This window comes from Callospermophilus lateralis, chromosome 11 (genome assembly GCF_048772815.1).
Source record: "Callospermophilus lateralis isolate mCalLat2 chromosome 11, mCalLat2.hap1, whole genome shotgun sequence".
In the NCBI taxonomy this organism is placed as follows: domain Eukaryota; kingdom Metazoa; phylum Chordata; class Mammalia; order Rodentia; family Sciuridae; genus Callospermophilus; species Callospermophilus lateralis.
Window position 1 is genome coordinate 5,199,652 of NC_135315.1, and position 25,749 is coordinate 5,225,400.

The 25,749-nt window shown below is 48.0% G+C and overlaps 1 protein-coding gene across 4 annotated transcripts in view; it reads left to right on the forward strand.

Moving 5' to 3' along the window:
- The window catches only part of Rnf157 (ring finger protein 157), a 65,639-nt gene extending 41,467 nt beyond the window's left edge, over positions 1-24,172 (forward strand). Inside the window, exons 4-20 of one of the 4 annotated variants that reach the window (XM_076871760.2) lie at positions 2,545-2,691; positions 3,231-3,348; positions 3,752-3,818; positions 4,103-4,146; positions 4,512-4,559; positions 7,093-7,164; positions 7,990-8,149; positions 8,321-8,433; positions 11,532-11,770; positions 12,454-12,562; positions 14,081-14,192; positions 14,722-14,894; positions 15,148-15,213; positions 16,081-16,141; positions 17,855-17,965; positions 22,107-22,147; positions 23,836-23,903. In XM_076871760.2, coding sequence (XP_076727875.1) covers positions 2,545-2,691; positions 3,231-3,348; positions 3,752-3,818; positions 4,103-4,146; positions 4,512-4,559; positions 7,093-7,164; positions 7,990-8,149; positions 8,321-8,433; positions 11,532-11,770; positions 12,454-12,562; positions 14,081-14,192; positions 14,722-14,894; positions 15,148-15,213; positions 16,081-16,141; positions 17,855-17,965; positions 22,107-22,147 — 1,681 coding nt within the window. In that variant the 3' untranslated portion in view covers positions 23,836-23,903. Of the gene's footprint in view, positions 1-2,544; positions 2,692-3,230; positions 3,349-3,751; positions 3,819-4,102; positions 4,147-4,511; positions 4,560-7,092; positions 7,165-7,989; positions 8,150-8,320; positions 8,434-11,531; positions 11,771-12,453; positions 12,563-14,080; positions 14,193-14,721; positions 14,895-15,147; positions 15,214-16,080; positions 16,142-17,854; positions 17,966-22,106; positions 22,148-23,835 lie in introns of all 4 variants that reach the window. The other 3 variants (XM_076871761.2, XM_076871758.2, XM_076871759.2) reach the window with 3 other exon arrangements.
- Positions 24,173-25,749: the final 1,577 nt, after the last annotated feature.

A 25,749-nucleotide genomic window follows, 5' to 3' on the forward strand; every position in this document is an offset into this window, starting at 1 on the left:
CATCAGACCCAGGAAAGAAAATCATGAGCCAACAGAGGGAAGAGCTGAGATTCACCCTTTTACCCTGTGGTCCCCAAAAGGCTCAGGGCTTGGCAGGACCAGGTGCCTCTGGAAGTCAAGGGGGAAAGCTAGAATGAAGAGGACTAGGGGAAGGCCTGTCTGAGAGGTAGTCAGGTGCCTTTCCTTGCACAACACAGCCAGAGCTGTCCTGCCCACACCCTGGTGGAGTCTGGCAGAGATTTCTCGCTGAAGAGCTCAACTTAAGCAGAGAATCTCTGGACTCAGATGGTGTAGGGGGTAAGTGAATTTATCCATCTGGATATGGAGCCCTCCAATCTGCCTTCCCTCAGTCCCCAGAACACCAGCAGCCAAGCCTGTCAGGAGAGAGGAAAACTGACCTCTGGGAATTGGACCCGCCTGGATGGGAAGCCTAAGAGATGAGTTGGAGGTTCTTCTGCAGACCTGGATCAGCCCTCATAAGCATCAGCCTCAGAGACAGAAGAGAAAACACTGCTGCTTTTTTCATGGACACAATGACACGAAGTGCTTAGGAAATACAAAAGGGCTATTAAAAACTAAACAGTAGCAGAAATGAAAAATTCAAGAGAGTATTAGAGATAAAAGTTGAAATGGTCTAGGGGCTGGGGATGTGGCTGAAGTGGTAGCGCACTCCCCTGGCATGCGTGCGGCCCAGGTTCGATCCTCAGCACCACATACAAACAAAGATGTTGTGTCTGCCGAAAACTAAAATGTAAATAAAATATTTTTTTAAAAAAGTTGAAATGGTCTATGAAGTGGAGCAAAAAGGCATCAAGAGAAATAGAAGAGGAAAGATTCAAGGAATAGATTACAAGTGTAGGAGGTCTCATGTTCACCTAGTAGTTCTAAAGAGAACAGACCAGAAAGGGAAGGAAATCATCAGCGACATAGGTAATTTAATAATATTTTCTAGAACCAGAGGGCACGTGTGTCCTAATGGAAAGGGCCAACAATTGTCAGCACATAGATGGCAAAGAGGAGCCTCTGTGAGTCATCAAAGAGGAGGGTCAGCCACACTGGGAGCTAAAAGACTTAGCAGCAAGGCTTTCAGTGTCTTTCTGAAAGTATTCATAACCTAAATTCTTTGCTCAGCCAAATTTACAATGGGAGCACTCAGAAAGCCTGTCTCTCCAACACCCTGTTCTAGGAAATCTAGGGACAGTGTGTACCAGCAGAATGAAAGGGTGACCCCAAAAGAGGAAGACAAGAGATGCCAGAAACATGAGCTTCTACAGGACAGGCAAAGGGAGCCTCAGGGGAGTGGCAGGAGAATCCAGGATGACCGTAGTGTGCCAGGTACAGAGGACCCCAGGTCCAGTTCTGGACAGAGGGCTCTGAAGGGACCTCAAAAAGATGAGCTGAATGGAACACCTGCTACCTTTGAACATCTCCAGGAGTTAGCTGCTAGAAGAGGGGTCAGGTTGGAATTTCGGCTAAGTACATAGAAAACCAAGCAACTGAAAAGGTAAGATGAGCACTATTTCCAAGAAAAAGTTAGGTAAGAAAAGCAGCCCATAGTTTCCTCTGTGACCAGACTGTGAATGTTTTTATAATCATAGCAACACAGTCAGGTACTGTGCTAATAAAATCAGAATATGACTGTACCATGGAAGCGACAGAGCTAGTGTATTGGGCAGAGAGTGAGGAAAGAGGCATAAATTTGTCATTTCTACAGTAGGAAATAAGTAGGTAGTGCCTAAAACTGAAAAATCAAGAAGTAGTCCTCTGAGCACGTTATTTAGGCATGTGGTTTAATGCCAAAGTGGTCAGCCAGACGAGGTTTCCTCTGAAGAGGAGGAAGAGGAAGAGTAAAGCCTACTGGTTTTTAAAAAGCATTGTGGAAGCAACTTAATGTGATTAATAATCATAATCAAAACAAAAACTTGGGACTGGAGTTGTGGCTCAGGAGGAGAGCGCTTGCCTCGCATGTGTGAGGCCCTGGGTTCGATCCTCAGCACCACATAAACAAATAAAATAAAGGTATTGTGTTCAACTACAATTAAAAAAAATTTTAAAAAAATCTTAAGAGTCTGGCAGTGCATATGAATATTAATTGTAGCACTATGAAATAACCTCAGTGCCCACAAATGATGGTAATGAAATGTTCTGTGATCATTCAAAATGAAGATTTAGATATATGTTAAGGGCCATAGAGAGAAGTCAACAATATATATATGACTAAATTTTTTAAAAAGGTCAGCTGGGTGCAGTGATGCACACTTGTAATCTCAGCAACTCAGGAGGATGAGACAGGAGGATTCCAAGTTTTAGACCAGCCCCAGCAATTTAGCAAGACCCTATCTCAAGTTAAAAAATAAAAAGGACTCAGTGGCTAAGCACCTCCAGGTTCAGACCTCAGTGCCAAAAAACAAAACAAACAAAAAGGGCTGGGGATGTAGCTGAGTGGTAGAACTTTTGCCAAACCTGAGCATGTGCTAGGCCCTTGGTTAAATCCCTAATACCAAAAAAAGAAGTGCTCAAATGCTGAGTCTTGGTGTGTCCTAGGTGTGCCGAGGAAGTGAAGAGCCCTGGGGAAGAGGCCAGCAGAGCCAGAGTCCACTACAACGTGGAGTTCACCTTCGATGCCGATGCCCGTGTGGCCATCACCATCTACTACCAGGCCACAGAGGAATTCCAGAATGGCATTGCCAGGTAAGAACAAGAGGCTAGGAGGGCTGCTTCCCTCCCAGACAGGTAGGTCCCTGTCTTCTGTGCTTATCTCTGTCTACACCAAGCGAGATCTGGTTCCTGAATTCAGATTTTCTTTTATCAGGCCTTATTCTTTCACCTTTGGAAGATGGCAGCATAGCTCCTCAGTCCTCAAAGTCTTCTTGAAAAATCTATTTGGGGGGCTGGGGTTGTGGCTTGGTGGTAGCACACTTGCCTTAGCATGTGTGAGGCACTGGGTTCAATTCTCAGCACCACATACAAATAAACAAAACATAGGTCCATCGACAACTAAAAAATATTTTTTAAAAAGTCTATTTAGCTACTTTTTTGAGCATGTGTGGGTTGAGTAGATAAGTTTAATGACATTGCCAGGCTCTTATCTGGTGACAGAAATAGATAGAAAGGGAACTTCCTCTCCTGTGCTAGAGCCTGTTGAAAATAGAGAACAGGCAGGAGACAGGAACTTGTTAGGTCACCTGGTCTAGATCCTGAGTTTGCTCTGCTTCCCGCCTTGTTCTTAGCTACATTCCTAAAGATGACCGCCTGCAGTCTGAGACTGTGTACTACAAGCGAGGGGTGTGCCAGCAGTTCTGCCTGCCTTCCCATACTGTGGACCCCTCCGAGTGGGCCGAAGAGGAGGTGAGCTGTCTCTGCTGGGGTCTCCATAGGTAGATATGAAGGGCCCAGGGGCGCCAGACCCAGGCGGGCAGCAGAGCGTCTGCCCAGTTGCCTGAAGGCCAAGCTCGCCTTGTGATCCCTTCATCTCACCCTTGTTAATTCTTCTCTTTCAAAGCAGCCTGTGAACCTCAGATACTTTGAGAGATTCATGCTCAAAGAAAATAAGTTGCAGGTTAGGGAGCTTTGATTCCACGAAATTTTTAAAGAGAAATTGGTGAGGTTCTGTTAAGCAGATTTGGGTCACACAAGGTTGATCAGTGAGGAGCGGACAAGGTCCGTGCATCCTGACTGCCTGCCTTTTCAGATGGCTGCTGTGCCATCTCCATGTGCTTAGTCCCCTCTTTTCCTCTTGTCTTCCCTGCAGCTTGGCTTTGACCTGGACCGAGAGGTCTACCCTTTGGTGGTACATGCTGTGGTTGATGAAGGAGATGGTACGGGTGATTTCTGTCTTCTCTTGCTATGTGTACTGTCCTCTGTGGCACAGTCCTGGCAGAAGCCTTGATCCCAGACCAGTACACCTGCTCTATGGGCCTTGGTCAGGCAGTGTCTTTCCCAGCTTCTTGGGCTGAGGTGAAGACTGTTGGGCTGTACAGGGTGCCCCTCCTGGTGTCAGCCCAGCATGATTTATTTGCCACCTTGTGGGAACTGGGAAGGGAGGGCATCAGTACGTGTTATTTGGCCATCTGCTTCATACGTGTGCCTTTGTTTCTTTCAGATTACTTTGGCCATTGCCATGTCCTACTGGGTACTTTTGAAAAGGTGAGTAACTTTATCATTTCATTAGCCCTTTCTTTTGTGCAAGGACACCATGGTTGGCTGGCTGCCTGGGCTCTGCACAGTGGTCCAGCTTGGGAGATGGGTGGCATTGAAAGAGCATCACACTGGGACCTGTGCTCAGGGTTCCAGCTCTGCCACCACCTTGCTCATGACCTTAGACTCCTGAGCCCTCAGTCTCCTCTTCCTAATGTGAAATAGACTGGCTCATTGGAAGGCCCTACTGTTCAGACTCTGTAATTCCACTCTGTGAGTGCCCAAGAGTGCGTATGATTGAGAAAACTGACAGAATATGGAGTACTTGGTGCCCTCCCTGATGTCCTGCCTTAACTGTCATGTTTTCATTCCAGCACACAGATGGGACTTTCTGCGTCAAACCCCTCAAACAGAAACAAGTGGTAAGTACCTGAGGCCGGGGGCTGCTCCTGTTTGCGCCCCCCCCCACCTATTTTTCTCTTTTCTGTTTTTTTTTTTTTTTTTTTTTTTTTTGGTGGGGAGAAACCAGGGATTGAACTCGGGGCACTGACCACTGAGCCACAACCCCAGCCCAATTTTGTATTTTATTTAGAGGCAGGGCCTCACTGAGTTGCTTTTGCTAAGGCTGGCTTTCAACGCCATCCTCCTGCCTCAGACTCTTGAGCCGCTGGGATTATAGGCGTGCGCCACTGCACCTGGCTTCTTTTCTGGTTTTAGCATTTTTCTTTCCCTCTTCCCTTTCTTTGATTTAAAGAAGGAGGGGAGGAAAGAGGGAGTTCTTTTTATTGTTAGAAACCACTTGGGTGTCCTGGAAGGAATACTGGTTTTTGGTATCTATAGTGTTCCAGATTTGTTAGTGTTTAGGCAGCAGTTATCTGAGCAAAGAGCAAAGGATTTAAGCAGTGAAAGGACAAGATTTGTCTCCTGACATCAGGTTTAGGGAGAACTCTTTGTATTTAAAATGCCAGAGTAAGAAACATTTCAAGAAAAGGATAATGTATTAGGGTCCAGTTCAGAGCCAACCGGAGCCCTTGGCTGAATTCATCCCACCATTCCTATTCTAAAATTCAGTTTGCCAAGAGGCCTACGCCCCACCACATGCAGAGGTAGTAGGAGGTGTCATAGAGGGAAGGGAGGCAGGTGCCAAAGGCATTGGCAAGGGCGAGTGGCGGGTGGAAGTCAGGGTTGGCCTTGGTTGAGGTATATAGAAAGGCTATTCTGCAGATAGCTGATAGATATCTGAAATTCTCAAGTACTCATCCTTTTGGATTAGATACTTGCCCCTCTTTTAATGAGGTCAATAGTACCCAATAGTACCTTAGTTGGTTGTGTTCTCTTCAGTATAATCACCACAGGGTTAAAACAAGTTTTAGAGGCAGAGGAGTCACAGATCCTGAGCCCGAGGCGGCACCTGGGCAGGCCCAGCGTGGTGAGTTGCTTCATGGGAAGGCCAGTTTCTCTAGGAGGCCTGGGTTTGATGAAAAGGCTAGTGTAGCTAAAGGAAGATGTTTTGTCTATCTTCCTGTTGTTAGATTTGCGTTAGCAACAGCCCGTGCAGCTGAAGCGTGAGATGTGAAGTCAGAGACGGGTTCCTCATCTGTGTGCTGGGCGCAGAGGTGAAGGGAGGCAGGAGAGAGGAGTGGGCACCTAAAGGACTAAAGGAAGGACCACCCAAGGCACTGACATAGCCCCAGCTAGAAGAAGCGGGATTGGGTGTTGGCAGAAACAGGACAGGCAAAGGCTTTATCTATGAAGAAGTCATAAATAGTTATTTGTAACTTGTCTAAAGCAGCATCCAGCCTTAAAGTTGTCCATTTTGACTAAGGGTTAGAGCAGTGAATACTAACAGACTTCTCTGGGCTGCTATTATTTTATTTTCATCAAAATTATTAGATGATAGGACTCAAGGACTTGTTACATGTTATTATTTGGTGTACTAATCATTTAAAAGTAAAAACTTTGCCATACAAAAAAAGAAATTAGAACAGGACAGGTAACCTGCTATAGGGTGCCTTCTTGTCTCTAAAGAGTTGTGTTTTGATTCTTCACATTTGGATAAATCCTACTCCTTTCTTTCTTTCTTTTTTTTTTTTTTTTTTTTTGGGAGGGGATTGAACCCAGGGGTGCTCAACCACTGAGCCACATGCCCAGCCCTTTTTTTTTTTTTTTTTTTTTTGAGACAGGGCCTCACTAAGTTGCTGAGGCTGGCTTTGAACTTGCGATCCTCCTGCTTCAGCCTCCCAGACCACTGAGATTAGAGGCGTGGCCACCACACGTGGCCCATTCCTACTCCTTTTTCTAAACAAAGAAAGAAAAGAAACAGGACCAAGGACTGGGGTAGCTCAGGGTAGAACAGTCCCACAATGTCTGACATTGTGTAGCATGCATGAGGCCCTGGGTCCAATCCCTACTACCAAAAGGAAGAAAAAGAAGGAAGAAAAGAAACAGGACCAAGGGGATGATCTTGCTGCAGGGTAGGAAAGGGGTGGCTCTGGCTGGAGGGGTGTGCCCAGCCCCTCCTTCAAGTCTACACCTCCCTTGCATGTGCATTTTTCTGTCTCCCTCTTTTTCCTTGCCCATTTCTTCTTTCTTTCTCTCTTCTATTCCTTTATTTGTATGTCTGAACTCACTTTCCTTACATAGCTAGTGCTTATATTTTGAGGCATATCCTTTCTCGACTGCCCACAATAGTGAGCCATGTACAAATATTATTTTAGTAATGGTGAAATTTTATGTCCCCTATTGTATATAATGGCGGGTGAATTAAACACTCAATTTTCTTTCCCCTCTCAAAGAGAAAACAGAAGTAAATAAAGACATCTTTTATTTGTCCAGGCCTGCGAGTTCCTTCACTGTGAAGCGGTAGTCCTGGATTCCTGGGGTGTGGGGTGGGGGCTCCTACGCTGTCTCCCAGTGGGGTCAGCCTGTCCTTGAACATCTCTGTTTGCTGTTCAGGTAGATGGGGTCAGCTACCTTCTTCAGGAGATCTATGGAATTGAAAACAAGTACAACACACAAGATTCTAAGGTAAGGGCCGCTCAGTGAGAGAGCGCTTGCCTGGCACGTGTGAGGCACTGGATTCCATGCTCAGCACCACATAAAAATAAATAAAATTAATTAATTAATTAAAGTATTATGTCCTACAACTAAAAAATATTTTTTAAAAGTAAATAAATGTTATGGGGCCAGGGTTGTGGCTCAGTGGTGGAGCGCTTGCCTAGCATGCTTGAGGCACTGGGTTCGCTCCCCAAACCACATAAAAATAAACAAACAAAATTAAGGTATTGTATTCATCTACAACTAAAAAAGATGAATAGATAAATAAATAAATGTTATGTTATAAACACTTTTATTTAAAAAAAAAAAGATTCTAAGATAAGTTTTGTCCAAAACTCTGAATGTCCCCTCCTGGGAGGCAGGGCCACAGCTCTCAGGTGAAGCCAAGATGGAGGAATTCAGTGAGCCACACCATGGAGTCAGTCAGGCCCTAGAAGAGGATTTCCTCTTCCTCATTTCAGATCATCATGCTTCTGTCACTTCGGAAGCGAGAGGAAGAGGCTGGTCTGGATTTGTCCTGGTGCTCTGCGGCTCTTGAACTTTCCCATGAGGGTCTTTATTGCCTTTCACCGAGGTCCCTTCAGTTCAGGGTCACAGGGCCAAAGCTGGCCTCAGGGCTGGAGCTAGGTAGTAAGTCCTGGTCTCTCCGCTTCAGATAACCAGCACCCCCCAGAAGCAGCAGGCTTGTGAAGTCCAGGGTCAGCGTGGACCTCCTCCTGCTTGCCTCAGCTCTTCAGCCCCCTGCCTTGTCAGTGACCTCTAGGGCTTTGTGACTGAATTTCTGTCTCCCCGCAGGTGGCTGAGGACGAAGTGAGCGATAACAGTGCTGAGTGTGTGGTGTGTCTCTCGGATGTCCGGGACACCTTGATCCTGCCCTGCCGCCACCTCTGCCTCTGTAACACGTGTGCAGACACCCTGCGCTACCAAGCCAACAACTGCCCCATCTGCCGGCTCCGTAAGCCCCAGCAGGGAGTGTGAGAGGGTAGGCTGGGAGGACGGTCACAGAGCAGCAGAGCCCATGCTGCCACTGGGTTGGCAGACCTGGGCGCGGTGTGGTTTCTGCCTGGCCCTTGCTCATCCTAATCCTGCAGCAGGATGTCCTGATTGCCTGCTTCCTTCTCCACAGCCTTCCGGGCACTGCTTCAGATTCGAGCCATGAGGAAAAAATTGGGCCCCTTGTCCCCCACCAGCTTTAACCCCATCATCTCTTCCCAGACATCTGACTCTGAAGAGCATTCAGTAAGTGGGCTCAGAGCCACGGCCGCTCTGAAGCCAGAGTTCTCTAGAGTCTTTTTTTTTTTTTTTTTTTTAAACATTTCACCCTCCTCTACATGGCATTGTAGCAAGGCGTTAAGCCTGGGGCTGCCAGAGAATTTAGTGGGCTGGCTGAGGTCATGTCAGGCTGAACGAGCCAACCAACGTTAAGGTGGCAGAAAGTTGAATACTGGTCACTAAAATCTCCCTTTCCTCCTTGGGAACTTGGTGTCCAGTTTTATTTACATTCCTAGTGCCATCTGCTTGCAGAGTGCTCCAGGGGGGTCCACTCTGGAACTCCCCTGAGCAGAAACAAGGGGGTGATTGTTCTGAATTTGAATGCACCTTACTATCTTATTTGAATCCTTGAAGAAGTAACTTTTTCTTTATCCCATTTTATGGCTTCAGTGATTTAGGAGCCAAGTAGACAAAGTAATTGACCTCAGTGTCATATGTAATTGATAGCATTAGGGTAAACTTCCAATTTTGCAATTATGAACAGCAGATAGGACTCTCTTTAGATTAACCCAGTGATAGGAGAGATTCATTATTCAGTGAATGGTACTGGGATAATTAGTTAAGTACTTAGGGAGAAAAAATCAGTTTAGTGCTTTAATTCTTACCAAATAACAAATTCAAGATGGAGCAATTAGTTAACTATGTTAAAAGCAAACTGAACAAAACATTAAAAACATAGAATGAATTGTAGATGATTATTTAGTTGACTTGAGATGGAGAGGACTCTGAGTTTGCAAGCAGTAGAAAACTACAAAAGAAGAACCCATAGCTTTGTCCACATAAAACATTTAAAACTTAAGTTTGTAAAAACTGACCAGAATTAAAAATCAAAGAACAAATTATTTAAAGGAAAAAAAAAAAACCTAGTCAAGCATAGAGGCTAAGTTGCTGAGGCTGTCCTCAACTTGCAATCCTCCTGCCTTACTTAGCCTCTTGAGTCACTGGGATTAAAGGTATGTGCCACCATGCCCAGCTAAACAAAAAATTCTTAAGAGAGGTAATAAAGCTGGTTAACAATAACCTTTTTAAAGTTCAAACTAGGTGTGGTGTCACACGCCTGTGATCCCAGCAGCTCTGGAGGCTGAGGTAGGAGGATTGTAAGTTTTAGGCCAGCTTAGGCAATTTTGTGAGACCCTACCTCAAAATAAAAACTATAAAGTACTGGGAATGTAGCTTGGTGGTAAAGCATCTGGATTAAATCCCCAGTACCACAAAAAATTAAAAATATGAAGGACTGGGATATAGCTCAGTGGATGAGCACTTGTCTTGCATGTATGAGGCTCTGAGTGTGACCCCTGGCCTCACAAGAAAAAAATTGAGCCACATTTAAAATCAATACTATGTAAGTTAAAATAGTATACCATTTCTCACCTTTAGAACTCCAAAACTTTCCTTTTTAAAGATACTCTATGTGGGGCTAGGGTTGTGGCTCATTGGTAGAGTGATCGCCTAGCATGCACAAGGCACTGGGTTCGATCCTCAGCACTACATAAATGTAAAATAAAGATAATGTGTCCACAGCCACATCAATGTTTATAGCAGCACAATTCATAATAGCTAGACTGTGGAGCCAACCCAGATGCCCTTCAATAAATGAATGGATAAAAAAAAATGTGGCATTTATACACAATGGAATATTACTCAGCACTAAAAAATGACAAGATCATGGCATTTGCAGGGAAATGGATGGCATTAGAACAGATTATGCTAAGTGAAGTTAGCCAATCCCAAAAAAACAAATGCCGAATGTCTTCTCTGATATAAGGGGGGGTGACTCAAAATGGGGTAGGGAGGAAGAGCATGAGAAGAAGATTACCTCTAGATAGGGAAGAGAGGTGGGAGGGAAAAGGAGGGAGAAGGGGAATTGTACCGAAGGTGGAAGGAGACCCTCATCCTTATATAGAATACAGGTATGACGATGTGGGGGGGGGGCAAGAAGTAAGTCACATTAGATTGGGTAGATAGAAGTGATGGGAGGGGAGGAAAGGGAAGGGGGAAAAGGAAGGACAGCAGAATAAAATAGACTTTATTATTGCTGTGGGTATACACGTGACTGCATGACCAATGTGATTCTGCAACCTGTACACTCAGAAAAATGAGAAATTATATCCCATCTGACTCAAATGTATGATATGTCAAGATCATTGTACTGTCATGTGAACTAATTAAAACAAATTTTTTAAAAAAAGACATTGTGTCCACCTAAAACTAAAAAATAAATAAATATAAGATACTCTATGTGCTGGCAAAGAATCAATAAAATAGGTTTTTGTACTGTCTGTAGGAGTATAATTAGAAGAAAACAAAACAAAGCAGCTATATATATTAAAAGCTTTAAAAACATTTATACTTAGTAATCTAAGGTCTAAGGGTTTCATACCAAGAAAATAATCTGAAAAAGATGTTTTGTTTTGTTTTGTTTTATAATGCTGGAGATCAAACCCAGGATCTTGTACATGCCAGGCAGATGCCCTGTCACTGAGTCACATCCCCAGCACTGAAAAAGATTCATTTACAAGAATGTTCGTTAGAACCTTGTTTTCTCTAGGATGCCTTAAGCATATTTAAATACCCATCACTCACAGGAGAAACAAGGGAATGTAGCTGAAGAAGTTTCAAAACCACAGAGAAATATTTATGTTCTGTAAATAAGCAGAATATAAGATTGTCACTTACAGATTGATCATAACTATGTAAATGGGAGAATATATACTAGAATGCTAACAAAAGTTACCTTGGGTAATTGATTGGGTAATTGATTAGCAGTGATTTTTTTCTTGCTTTGATATATGTTCCAAATTTCCTCTACTGAGTACTTATTTCTGTCCCTGAAAAAAATAGACATTACTAAGAAAAAATTCACCCCTGAGCAGGCTAGGAGCCTGTGGTTCTTTGACTTTCTGTCTTTTCTATGTAAACAGGCATAAGAATTTTTCTTACCAGACCCACCAAACCATATGTAAAGAAGATGTGTTTTTTTTTTTTTAGCATCAATTAGGAAACACAATAATTCCATAAAACAAAAGTCATTAATTCCTTTTTCCTCCTGTCTCTCATTCTCCTAGTCCTCAGAGAATATTCCACCAGGTTACGAAGTGGTGTCTCTTCTGGAGGCCCTCAATGGGCCCCTCACCCCATCCCCAGCAGTCCCCCCACTCCATGTACTCGGAGATGGCCACCTCTCAGGAATGCTGCCTTCTTTTGGTAGTGATGGCCACCTGCCCCCCGTCAGGACACTCTCCCCACTGGACCGCTTATCTGATTGCAGCGGCCAAGGACTCAAGCTCAAAAGGAGTCTCTCCAAGTGAGTAGATCCCCAGTGTTGCCCTGGTCCTCTGTGAGATGCGTCCACCCACTCCCTCCGCGCGCTGGTCGTTTCATGGGCTCCAGGGCATGGTCAGCCCTCCTGCTCTTCCCAGAGTTGCCAGTGTCATGGAAGACCTGAGGGGAGACTTTGGGGGAAGTTACGCCATCCCTAAGAGATGGAAATAAAACGTGTGTGAGTCCTTGGCACAATTCCCATCAGACACACTTGTCATGTGGTTTTTTTGGCAGGGAGGGCCTGGGGTCAGGGAAGAGGATGTACATTGGACAGGGTCTCTGAGGCTCCAGGGGAGCATGGGTCAGTCTGAAGACTGAAGGAACCTCCTGACAGTGTCACTTAAGCATCTGAACTCAGTGGAGTACAATCACAGCATGTCTCTGCAGCTGAGTAAGGAAGGTGTTTTTACAAATGAAAGTATTGAGACCCCGGCGACTTCAGTGGTCTTCCTCAAATTCAAACAGCAACTCCCTGAGGAAGCCAAAGGCAGAAGGGGTTTCCATCTCCCCCGGGGGCTCCTCCCACCCCTCGTTGCTCCAGATGGCAGAGCAGCAAGGTGCTCCTGGTGGTCCTCTTCCTGAGGAGTCTGGTAAGAGGAGTGTAGGCAGCTCCCTGGTCTCTGAGTGGATACTAGAGTCCGCTGCTTGTCTTCTGCACCTTTACAGGTCCATTTCTCAGAATTCTTCCGTGCTGCATGAAGAAGATGATGAGCGCTCTTGCAGCGAGTCAGAGACTCAGATGTCTCAGAGACCATCAGCCCAGCACCCTGGAGAGGTAATTTCTTTCCCTGGGTTATGGCCATGGATCCCTTCCTCCTGCCTATAATCCCTGGCTCCTCGGGTCCCTGCCTTCATTATTCATCAGATACCATCACCACCCTTGAAGGAATCAGCAGCTGCAAAGGTTCCCTGAGATTCACGAATTCACAACGTGTCAAGCCTGTGTACTCCCCAGTGTGTGTGAAGGTACAGCAGCAGTGGGGAAGCCCCCAAAGCCCCTGTCCTCATGACACTGTGTCCTTTCAGAGTTGGGGTAGGGATGGGCACAGATGGCTAAGTCAGAGAAGTACATGTGCCGGTGGTGATGGAGACCAGAATGCTGGATGAGGAACGGGGTGTGGAGGCTGGAAATGAGGTTTCCCTTTAAACAGTGGTCCAGGAGCAGGGACAAAAGCAGGGGAGATCTAGATGCCCAGAGGCCTCAGAAGAGGGTCCTAGGCTCTCAAAGCACTGGAAGATTGACCAGAAGTGGCAGAAGACTGGAACTTTCTACCCTGTGTGTCCCAAAGTCCCTGCTAAGAGTTCACTTCACAGTTTATTAGCCAACACTGTCGAGGATACTGAGCTCAGTGTATGGGGGACTTCAGAGACAATAAGGTGCCCTTGTCTGCAGGAGCTCAGATCCAAGTGAGGCAGCACAGGTATCGAATACCAGCATGATATCGGGCACATTGTCACTGCCCAGGAAGCATTTGCTGCTGAGATGTACCTTTGCTGTAGAAATGAAGAGCTCCCAAAACAGGGACCGTAAAATGTCATTGTGGAGATCTACACAAGTTTGTTAAATGGAGGAGATCAGAAGCAACAGTAGAGAGGTCATTTGAGTTGAATCTTGAACTTTTTTAGACATGAGAGAAAGGGAAGAAAAACATTCTCATGGAGGCTTGGAAGAGGCCAGGAATACAGTGAGAGTTCATGGATCAGCCAGGAGATTGCAGAGCCAGGAAGCAGCTCAGTAGCCCAGGCCTGAGCTCAGATGAAAGAAGGCCACCTGGAGAAGAGGAAATGGAGCATGGGCAACAGGCAGAGAATCTGCATTTGCCTGAGAAGGAGAGGCTGTGTGCCCACGATTGATGGAGAGCAGAGGCGACGTCAGCTTCAGATTAATTGGCGGAACTTAGGAACTTACGGGATATTTATGAGATGTCTTTCTGGCAGTGAGGCCCCTACCGGCTTTGTGTTCTTTTCCATCTGAAAGAAAGCTCTTCATGATCCTGGGGAAACTGGGGGTGTCCCCATGTCACAGCTGCTGGGTGACCTGTGTCATTGGAGCTGCAGTCTTTGTGTGGCCCCAGCAGATGCTGGGCCTCAGGCAGAAGGTGCTGACGGAAGTTGCACCTCCCCTGGGAGACAGTCACTCCAGGACCTGACTGAGGAGGAATGTTGACAGAAGAGAAGCCCCAGTGCTGCATCGACCTTGTCCTTCCCAGTGTCCCCCTTCTGCTTTTGACCCCTTCTTCCAACGTGCCTGACTTGTGCTTGCTCCATGTCCTGTTATGTCCCCCATTCCCAGGAATGTGCTGTCACTCCAGAAAGTGAGAATCTCACTCTGTCATCTTCGGGGGCTGTTGACCAGTCATCTTGCACAGGGACGCCACTCTCTTCCACCATTTCCTCCCCCGAAGGTACATAAGGGAGCAGCTGCGTGTGTCCCCCACTTAGTCCACAGCTGTCCCAGCACTTCTTTGGGGATGGGAGCAGCTCGTGGAGGCCTGAGCTAGAGAAGGGCTCTTGTTCCTACCGTGAGCTATGGGAGGGTCTTCTCACTGTGATGGGAAGAAGCAAATCCTGGTCCATGAGAATGCTCTAAAAAGAGCAGCTGGGCTTTGTGGCACATAGCTGTAATCCCAGTGACTCTTTTTGGAGGCTGGGGCAGGAGGCTTCAAGTTCAAGGTCAGCCTCAGTAATTTAGTGGTGCGCTAAGCAACTTAGCCAAGACCCTGTTTCAAAATAAAAAGGGCTGGGGATGTAGCCCAGTAGTGAAGTGCCGCTGGGTCTGGGTTCAATCCCCAGTGTGATGGAAAGGGTGGGGGGAACCTTCCAGGGGAAGGCAAAGGAGCCCTTGTGTTTCCCAGGCCTGAGCACAGAGAGAGGGAGTTCTGCTTCTTAGTAAATTTGACTTCCGTCTCCCTCCTCCAACTCCTGTTTCCAAAGACCCTGCCAGTAGCAGCCTGGCCCAGTCAGTCATGTCCATGGCGTCCTCCCAGATCAGCACCGACACAGTCTCCTCCATGTCTGGCTCCTACATCGCTCCTGGCACTGAAGAGGAGGGAGAAGCCCATCCTTCCCCCCGGGCTGCCAGCAGGATCCCCTCAGAAGAAGGAGAGGTAAGGGGAGGCACTTAAAAGCGGGGGACACTTGAATTGCCTTGATGCTATCTGCACATATGTCCAAAGTAGCTTAATAGACTACTTTGTCTGTGCCAGAACCAGCTGCCAAGCCCCCAGCACTGAGGGCAGGATGGCATTCCCATAGGCCAGACTCCTGTCTGCCACCATTTTTGTGCTAAGGAGGGCTTGGACTTGGTTTTGCTGTCATGAAGACCATACTGTGCCCTTGGGCTTTGTTGCTCTTTTGCAGGGGATGGCAGCAGAGTCTCCAGATAGCAATTTTGCTGGCCTCCCAGCAGGAGAGCAGGATGCAGAGGTAATCCAGAGGGCAGACAGTGGCACCTCTCCTCTCAGCCAGAACTGCTGCTGTTGGCTGGGGATGGGGGTGGGAGACGGGGCACTGAAGGGGCCTTCCCAGGTGGCACACTAGATCAGTCAGAGTGGAATATTGGTACCAGTGCAGTGCCTTTACAGGTACTCAGAAGACTGAGGCAGGGGGATCAAAAGTTTGAGGTCGGCCTGGGAAAGTTAGCAAGACCCCATCTGAAAGGTAAAAACTAAAAAGGGCGGGGGACGTGACTCAGTAGTAGAGCACCCTGGGTTCAATCTCCAGTACCACAAAAGAAAAAGAAGTAGAATGTGGGTAGAGGTAAGAGCAGCACACACTCTGGTCAGTTGGCAGGGTGCACCAGTGTGATAGTGTGGAGTGAGCTCAAGAGGGACCTTTCCATGTTAGACCCTGGGCCTTGGAAATGTGTGAGCATTTGCACAGAGGCTGGGCTGCATCTGACACAGGCACATATAGGCCTGAGTGGAGAGGTTTCCACCCGGTTCTAGAGCCAGATTCTTTCAAAGGGCTTCAGGATGGGATATGGGAGTCTAAGAGGCGTCTGAAAGTTTTGATTCCTCCATGATTTGCTTTTTTATTTAACAACTTTTTAAAGAGTGCCAACTAAGCTGTTTACAAGGGTATTCCTAGTGGACCATCCTGAGTATATACCTGAGTGTACATTCCACAGGCTGATCTAGCTCCCCAGGCCTCTTCAGCATGTTAAATGAGGGTGGGAAATGTGCACTGTGGACATGGCCAGGAGTTAGATACGGATGCCTAATTCTGACTTTAGCCAATTGCTATGTTCCTCTGACTGCTTCGTAGACTTATGAGGACTTCCTTCTGTCTTAGGGAAATGACGTCATAGAGGAAGAGGATGGATCCCCAATGCAGGAAGATGGTAAAAGACCTGGTTGGTCCTATGCGTCCACATGCTGTTTCTTTCCTGGGTGTTCCCTAAGGGATAAAGGAAGGGGAACTTGGCAGCAGTGCTCAGCTCTGTGGCTGTTAGGAAAACATTTGTCTTCCTGAGGGTAATATCAAGGCAAGCAGGGTATCATTGATCTCAGTGACCTTCCTAGCTCTTGCTTGGAGTCAGGGTGACGATGCTGCAGAAGACACACCCGGTTCTGCACATGCAGTTGATGGACCCTGTGGCTTCTTGGCCACTCCCTTACCTGCCTCCTCAGCTCTCCAGCTGAGCCCAGGAGCTGCCCTAGCAGCCCACAAGTAGCACAGCAGGAGCAGCGTCTCCTTCTTGGGAGGCAGGACTGTTTGGCCACCTGCCTGGCTTCACTTTAGTGGAGAAAATAGCTGGTGTCACTGTGAGGGAGCCCTCAGGAGGCAGCAGACATGTGACGTGACGTGTGTGTGGCTGAGGAAAGGCCAGTTTCTTCAGCAGCTCAGCCTAGGTGAGTGCTTCCCAGGCTGCCGTGGTGATGGCTTCACTGTAACCCAGGCTTCAATTTTGTCTTCATTTGGAAAAATTGGTTTCCAGCAAGGCTAGAAGTAAAGGAGTGAAGGCAAGGAAGAATAGGGGGTGCTGGAAAAGTCACAAAACTTGTCATAGGAGCCAAGCTGCCGTCTGCTCTGCTCTGGGGCACCTCCCGAGCACACGTGTGCCATGGCCTGGAAGCAGTCGTACCACACCTGCCATCCTCGTTGCTTCTGCTTTAGTGCTGGCCATTGCTTCAGTGTGTCAGGGGTGTGCTGCAGACTGGACAGGTCCCACCTCGCAAGAGCCTAAGGAGAGGCCCTTTCAGAGACTGGCACCCTCCCCTCCTGCATTCCAGCCTAGGGTTTGCAGCTTCACCTGCTGTGTGGGTGATTTTAGGGCCTCAGGCTCTAGAGTCGCCCTGGGTGATGGTTCTCTCAAAGAATATTTGCTTCTAAGGAGTACAGGGTGGCCAGGTTTTTTCCACCTGATACTCTAAACCCCACAGAGTGGGTTTATGTTTTCTTCTCTTCTTTTCACCAAGGGAAAAAAAAAAAAGGTAGTTCACAAAAATCTCTTCTAGAACTTTCCCGTCCCCTCTTACATGTCTGTAGGTTTCTAGGCAGTCACTGAAAACATACTCAAAGACTTTAGTCCTGCAGGAGAGTAAATCATAATTTTGTGAATGTGGTCATTCTGATTTGAAATGCAAAATTATGGATGCTAAGCCCTTTAGTTCTTGTTTTATGTGTTTATCATTTTGCAGAGCCTTGTGGTCATATACACACCCCGCTTGGACCCAAGATAGCCACAGGCATGAGCAGAGTACTGTCCCTGGCATTCTCCAGCTTCTGCCAGCCGCAGTGTCAGCAGCTTGGCCTGGGCACAGCTGCCCTCCATGGTGGTCTCTGCAGAGCCTGTGTCCCACAGCCCTCTGCAGTGATCTGAATTCTTAGGGAGCAGAGCTAGAAAGGGGCCAATGAGGGAAACAAATCAGGATGGTGCGAGAACCCAGACATGCCCACACGATTTGATTCCTTTTTTTGTCTGCTCTTTACCCACTTAATTAATGTCTTTTTTTTAACATATGATTTTATTTTTTGTCTCCATCCTTAAGATTTTTATTTTAAGGACAGCAAAGCAGAGAAAAACACAGCCAGCCCCTCTCTAACTGCATTAACTCCCTTACAGGCCAGAGGACATGCGCATTTCTAGGTATGGAGTGTGACAATAACAATGACTTTGACATCGCAAGCGTGAAAGCACTGGACAATAAGCTGTGCTCTGAGGTCTGCTTACCCGGTGAGTGGCAGTCTGCTGAACATGAACTTGGTGGGAGACATCCCTCTGCTCTTACCCCTGCTCCCACCCTTGGTACACCCGACTCCTGCCCTGCAGTTCCTGCCAAGGCTTGGGGTGTGCTAAGGTTCTGAGAGGAAGTGAGAAGGCCTCTGAAGAGCCCTTGAGTTTTTTGCAAAGAGTGACTCCTGCTCTGAGAATACTGGGATAGGAAGAAAGGAGCAAAAAGTCCTCTTCTTACAATTTGACCTAACCATGACCCTCCATCATGATCTTGCAGATGCCATGTCAGGTGGCCTATCTTGTTTTCATTAGCAGGAAGTTTAGGCAGCCAACTACTCTCCTTGAAGGTCCCAGAAAGAGAGCCGGACCTCTTTAAAAGTGAAGTCATAGCTCCTCAGAGGACACATCTGAGTTAGGATCCAAAGGGAATTTGACAGTCAACAATTTATAGGCCAACAAATGGCTCTCTGATCCACTGAGCTGTAGGTTACCAGCTGCATCTCACATATGATTTGGATTCCAAAGGAGGGGCCAGGAGTTGGGGGTAACTCTGCTCCCTGGAGCCCTAACTTTAAGTTTGATCAGGAAGTGCTAGGGATACAGCTCAATGGTGGAGCACTTGTCTAGCAAGTGTGAGGCCCTGGGTTCAATCCCTAGCTCTGTAAAAAAAAAAAAAAATTAGTATTAGTGAGTATTCCCCTGTTTCTTTCCAGGATATTAAATGGAGTCTAGGATAATTCTGTATAAAGCAACCTTGTTAATCACACTTTGAGCACCGACCTCCATGTGCTCATTCAAGGGCTCCAAGAACACTCCTCTAAAAGCCAAGTCCTGCCTAAGTGGCCAGGTCTGATGGCCCCTCCTGGTCTCACTGCAGAGAGGCCCTTCACACTGTGCTATTTACAGTCTTCTCCAGTGTCCCTGAAGGAAGACCTGCTTCAGCTTCAGAACCACCACGCCTGGGTCCAGTGCTTTACTCGCTCAGCGAAGTGGCTGGAGGTGTTGCAGCCGCATGGCCTCCTGTGGTTGCCACTCTCCATCAGCCTGTGCCGGACACGGCCCCAGCAGGTGCTGGCCCCACACTAGCTTGTGGTGGGGGAAGCCAGAATTCTCGGAGATACTTTCTCCAGCCTTCCAAAGGGCACTTTGATCATTCTCTGTTTAGTTTGTCTGAGGATACTGCCGGGTCTCTTAATCCATAGTGAGGCCCCAAGAGGCAGTATCCGTTCTCCTGCTTCTCCTGCACAGGCCCAGGGCAAACCCCCTTCCAGCCTGAGCATGAGGAGGAGCATTGACCCACATGGCCCGCCTCCTGCCCAGTTAGGCCTGGACTGGAGCTGCTTGGGACCAGGGCTCACTCACTCCCTACCCTCCCACTCCTGACCTTGCTTCTGTCTGTCCGTTTGTGTTTCATGTCTTTTTGCCAAATGTAGATCTGTCCGTCTGGTTTGTTTATTTTTTTAACTCATTTACGTTACCTGACTGTGAAAGTTCATGTTCATTCTGTGCCAGCACTGTCCTCCCTGCCTCTGCTCAGCCCAACACCAAGCTTGCTGGCGTGCGCACATTGAGGGCTCTCGCTTAGGGTTGTAGACAAGGTTTCTTTTCCTAACCAGGGAGGACCTATATTCAATACAGTAAGATTTTCCAAGAAAAAAATATTTGTGAGAATGCATTTCTGTTCCACATAAATGGGCATGCTTCATTGGTGAAGATTTGTGGGAAGGATTTGTTTTTCACTGGCATCCTCGGTCCATAGTCGGGTGAGGATGGTACTTCTGCCTAGCTCTGTCTCTGGCAGCTCTCTGCCAGCCAGCACCCCTCCAAGGTTCCCATGCACACCCCTGTTTCTTGGCAGAGGGAGCTGCTGTGAATTGTTTGAACCAATAGTGCTGGTAGAAACTGAGCCTATTCTTTGTGCTCCTTCTTCCTAACTCCCTCTGATCAACCCAACCTGTTCATCAATGTTTATTCCCTTCCGGGATTGTGGGAGGGCAGCAAGACCAGGGCAGAAGGAAGCAGCCCTGGGGTTCCTCATGGCCACTTCTAGAGCCAGCAGTTTTAAGATTAAACTGGGTTCACAGTTTGGCCAGACATGAAATCAAACACCTATGGCAGCTGTTGGGAGAGGGACTCAGATATAAATAAGTACTGTAAGTGTCCATCATGTCCTTAGCAAAGGTCCAAAGCATCAGGTGGGGAGGGGAAGGTGCATGTTCTCTCTTGGCAAAATGTTTCTCTGGTTCTGCTGTTAGCATCACACCTTATAGCAAAGAGCTGGGAAATTCTCTAGAAGTATCAGTTGGGTCAAAGTCAGGAGAATTCACTTTGTTGGGCCCCATGGTCTAAATGAGCCTCTGCACATTCCGCTCTACATTCAAACTCCTACCATACCACCAGACACCCCCAGGCTGGCTCCGCTCCTCACTGTTCCTGCGGGCAATGTTCCCCATCAAGACTGCTTCCCATGCCCTGGTCCCTGCCTGAGTCTGCTTCCCTCTTCAAGTGCATGCTGCCTCTCCAGGGAAGTCCAGTGGGGAGCGGAGCCCAGGGAGCACCCGTGCTCACCCTGTGCCATGTTCACACTGCTCTGCAAAAGACCCCTCCTCACCATTTTTCTCATGCTTGGTTAGTGGGCACCTGGGAAGTCCAGCTTCTCTTCCCCTAAGAAGCTTCCAGGTCTTCTAGGACCCCAAGACTGAGAGGGTTTCTGGTTCTCCACACCGGGGAAGGCAGTGTCCTGAGATTGCTTCTGAAAAGTTCTCCAAGGTGGGAGTCTGAGCTGACAGGTGGTAAAAGTAGAACTACATAGCCGTGAGAAGTTGACGTGGTGCCAAGGAAGTGAGTGGAAATTCCCTAGGTGGCAGGAGAGTGATGGGGGCAGGTGACAGTTCTGGGAAAAGGCTCTCAGTAGTCTATGTGATAGGAAAAGGCAAAGAGGGATATGAGGGCAATCTGGCTGTGACATCTGTCACCCCATGGACTGCAGGGCCCATTCAGCTCATCTGACCTGCTAGGCGGGTGTCCTCTTCCTGCCTCACTGCTTCATGTGCATCCCTCCCAAAACTGTGTGCTCAGGCGAAGAGAATGACTTCTCCAATGAAGGAGGAGCTTTCTGCAGGAAAGGGTATATGAGTAACTGCACTCCCCTTCTAGAACCTCCAGACAAGCTCTCAAGGAAGAAGGCAAAGATAACTTGGGTTTTTAAAATGGAAATACAAATATAATTTTAAAATTATTGCATTATATTGGAGTGGGCATATCCAATGAAATCAATTCACTCCTCTCTCTAGTCTTCATAACCCAAGACTAAGATGCTACTAGGAAAGTTTGCACATTGTGGACACTAAGGGAAAATCAAAGTTTCTCTTTGCCTTGGAGAGAAGCTGCAAAGACAATTGAACTATCACAACCCTTAAATGTAATTAGGGGTCTGGGGCTCAGTGGTAGAGCGTTCACCTAGCACATGTGAAGCACTGGGTTCAATCCTCAGCACCATATAAAAATATTGTGTCCATCTTTTAAAAGAAAAAAAATGTAATTAGGACTTGGTAGAGGCTGGACAGGGGATGCCAGATCTCCCTCAAGTGCTCCCCATACCTGCCTCTAGAGGTCTCTTCATTCCGCCAGTTCTGGTTCCCCAGATAGGAGGCGAATGGAAAGCACCTTTGCCCTCCAAAGAGATGTCAAGTATCCAAGCTCCATTTGCTGGCTGGAGGGTGGGCCAGATCCAGCAGGCCACAGAGGCTCCCTGGAAGGGGTGTCTTCCTTAGCTTTGGGTCTGCTCTGTGGCCAGGTTCCCCCACTGAACTGGGGATGGGCAGCAGCAGGGCTTTCCAGGAGAAAGGCACCTCTTTCTCCAGCCACATCTCCCCTGCTCACAGAGACTTCGTCTGAGTCTCAAGTCTGTTCCTCAAGGAGCTGATTTGAAGCCCTGGTTAAAGCTACTAGAAGGTAGAGCTTGTACAGACTCCTGTGAGTTCAGCCCTGACAGCCTCCTGGCTGCCTCCTGGCCCAGTCTCCTGCTGTGCCAGCAGCTGTGGCCAGTGGTAGTGGTGTGGCTGCTGCTGTTTTTATTTGTGCGTGCATGTGTGTCTTCTCTCTTGTTTACCATTTGCTTTTGGTCTTTCCTACTGAACAGCCGCAGTTCCGGAGTCCTGCCCCATAAACATTGAGGAATAGGTATGAGATCTACCAAATTATATAAATGAACAAACAAATCATTTTATTTGGGGTTTCTAACTGAATGGGCAGTGTTGCCTGCTATTCCTCCTGCCCGCCTTAGAGGGAAGAAGCACCTTCATGGGTGCTGGATCCCATGGAAAGGCTCAGCCCTTCCTCTTCACTCCCCTCCCTCCCTGGGCTCACGCCCACTCGCTGCGGTTGTCCTCAGGATGGACTACCACACCAGGGCACTTTGGTCAATGAGCACTTGATACCTGCTTCATCCTAGTGTTTCTGCCACTAACGGGTTTCATATCTTGAGCTGGCCAAACTCTAGGCTGACCCCAGCCGAGTGTCAGTGGCTCCGACATCATCTAGAGTTGCCTGGCCTTGACCCCTCGAGGAGCCCTCTGGTGGGCCAGGTGCCGTGCTGAGCCCTGGAGTGCAACGGTGAATATGCCGTGGCCAGCATCGGGGTGCTCATGTCTGAGGAGGGGCAAAAGGGCCTGTAATTTCCTCAGTGTGAGGAGGGAAGTGGGGTTCGCAGGGCCTCATCCAGCTGGGAGATGCCTTGTAAGGGAGGCCAGAGGGTCCATGGGACAAAGGGCCTTACTGAACACCAGGGGCAGGGCTTCATCCCAAGGGTGAAGGTGGCTCTGGCTGCCCTGAAGGGATGAACAGGCAGAGCCTATTTGCCGGGGAGATAGGAAGGTGATCTGAACAAAGCCTGGGGGCTGGTTCCGAGCACATATTGCCAGTCAGACAGTGCCCAGTCCCCACAGCAAACCTGAGGGCAGCATTGCCTCCCACATGGCAGATGAAAAAGCCAAGGCGGGGGCCTGGGGCTGGGGCTCAGTCGCAGAGCGCTCGCCTGGCACGTGTGGGGCACTGGGTTCCATCCTCAGCACCACATAAAAATAAACAAAGGAATTGTGTTCATCTACAACTAAAATATATATTTAAAAAAAAAGCCAAGGCTGGAAGTAAAATAGCCTGCTCAGGACCACCCAGTTAGTACATCATAAGCGTGGAGCCCAGGTACATGTGACTAAAAGTTGTACACAACTAGCATGTGTGCACAGAGGTGCCAGGAATGGGTTTCAGCCAGGATGCAGGGCAGCTCTCTAGCTTGTGTCTCCTGGGCTGATGGCACCAGCTGCTGATCTGGTGCAGGAAGAAATGAAAAGCAGAGGTGGGGGAGGGTGGCCAGAGCCTCACTGTGCCTTCTGTCCCTTGCCCCTTCCAGCTCCCCACTCGCAACCACAGCAAGCACTTTGGGGCTGGAACAAGTGCTCTCTTCAATGCCTCCCACTTCTGCCTGCCCTAGGAAATAGCTAGGCCCAGTTTCTTTTCCCCTATCTCACAACACATAGACAAACTCCAGAACCAAATAATTAACATACCGAAGTGGATCCTAGGGTAAGTTCACAAACAAGGAACATCTGTCATGTCCCTCTCTGTCTGTGGGCCACCATGATAGTGACTGTACCTGGCCTGCCGGGGCGGGAACAGCTCTTCCACATTGTCAGCGTCTGCTTCTCCCTGTTCTTTCTCATGTGTTCTGAGACTTGCACACTCTGGAGTTTCGGGTCACATACATCCCGCTAGCTTCCATATCAAACTCCCAGGCTCCCCAACTGGATATGCCAAGTGGACCTGGCCTAAGGCTGGATGGGTTCCTGTAACCTTTGATGTTTCTTCTTCAGATACCTGGCAGTCAGATGACAACATTGTCAGCCGTCTGAACATCCAGCACCGGCGCTTATCATCTGGCAGCCTGGAGGACCCCGAGAACAGAGCCTGCGTTTGGGGTCCTTTGGCTGTCTGAGAGCACCTGCCTGGTACCTGGGCACCCCTGTTCTTGCATTCCATCCGTCCTCACCGGACCACTGGCCTCCCAGGCTTGCACGTCAGTGTGGATTTTTATACTCACATGAAAGCTGGATGTGGAGTTCAGGCCACTCCTCCTTCCACTACTTGTCTCCTGTAACCATGATCCTTCCTCTCACAAGGGACAGGAAGCCCTTCTTACTCAATGAGCTGATGCCAGAACTGCAGCTCCAACTCATGAGACCCTTTGTAGAGAATGGACTGCATCTGCTATACCTGATCAGCAGGTGGAGCCGAGAGCCTGGGGCTAGTGGTTCTGCATCTCTTTCTCCTTTCAGGGGTAGATCAAGCAGACTTAGTTTTGGCAGCTTTGTTACCAACACCCATCTGGTAGTTTCTAGTCTCTGGCACCTCATAACCAATGGTGGTCAGGGGAGGCCATCTTGCACTGTATGTGGTTTTCATCACGAAGCATTAGGAGCTCCTTTCTCAAGGACAAGGAAGATGGTGGCATCCAGAGGCTGGTTACAAAACCAGGTCTTCTTTCTGGTAGCAGAGCTGTCTCCTGCACCTCATGTGCCTGTGTGCTTCAGAAGGGGCCCTGAATCTGAGAGCCTCATTATAATGATCACCCTTCAAGAGGTCTCTGATCAGGTGCAGCAGGAAAGGCCTAGGACTCCACCAGAGGTGACATTTCAAGAAGCGTGTCTCTGGACCACCTCTATATGCACAGTGCTGGAACTGTCTTTACCTTATTTCATCTTCACTATAGCCATGTGACTGGGGAATCTTACGCCTCTTGCCCCCATCTCCACCCCTTTTTTTAATAGTTGAAAAAATAGGCTGAGATATGGACCAGTGGTTCTCAAACTGGTGCCCAGGATCACCAAAGGAAATGGTGGAGAGCTTTGAGCTAAGACCAAGCAGTGGCCTGGGAGCCAATGTTGGGGCCTTCACGTCCAGGACCCTCCCCATCCTATGTGTTTTCCTCTGCTGTCTACATTTCTGAGCATGATAGGTGAAGGGGAGGTAGAGCCTCCACAAGCTAATTGGCCATTTAAAGATATTATTCTAATCAGCACATAAACAAAGCCTGCCAGTTGAGTGATACACCTTTCTCATCTCAGTGATTCTTGAACAGATGCCTAGATGCCTTGTCCACTGGTTTTTGGAAAAGGGGATTGTTTAGAGGGATGTGGGATTGTTTGGGAAACACAAATATTTGTGAGGATGAGATGTGGGGAGAACTTAGGCTGGGCCCACTGGCATGGGTTGGCTTTTAGGATTTGCAGTTGTTACCCTAAAAGAGCTTTCCCAAAAGAAAAAAAAAGAAATCCCAGTGCCCAGCGGGTCCTTTGCACCTTCTGTCTGGCTGCAGAGAGTGTGGCCCCTTCTGTACTTAAAATTTAAGCCAATATATGTTGAGCAATAAGCCCACTTTCAGATTTCTTTGAAGTATGACTAGGCTACAGGGTGCTTCCCTTGGGAGGCGGGGAACACAAAGCCCCCTCCTCTTGCCAGCAGAAGTTGCAATGTGGAGTGACCTGGAAGGATTAGGCAAATAACTGAGATGCAAGAGATTCAGGTAAACAGTGGCCAGTGGAAGCCATTTTTGGCAGCCCTTCCCAGAGTGTCTGTCCCTCACAGCAAGCACTAGGTCCTCTCCCAGGAAGACCTAGTTCCACACAGAGACAACCACAGGCTAGAGTGCCCTTTACTCTTTGTTGCTCAGTTCCTGTTTCCTCCCCACCCCCAACTTTGTTCTCATATGTTGGCAAGCAGAAACAGCC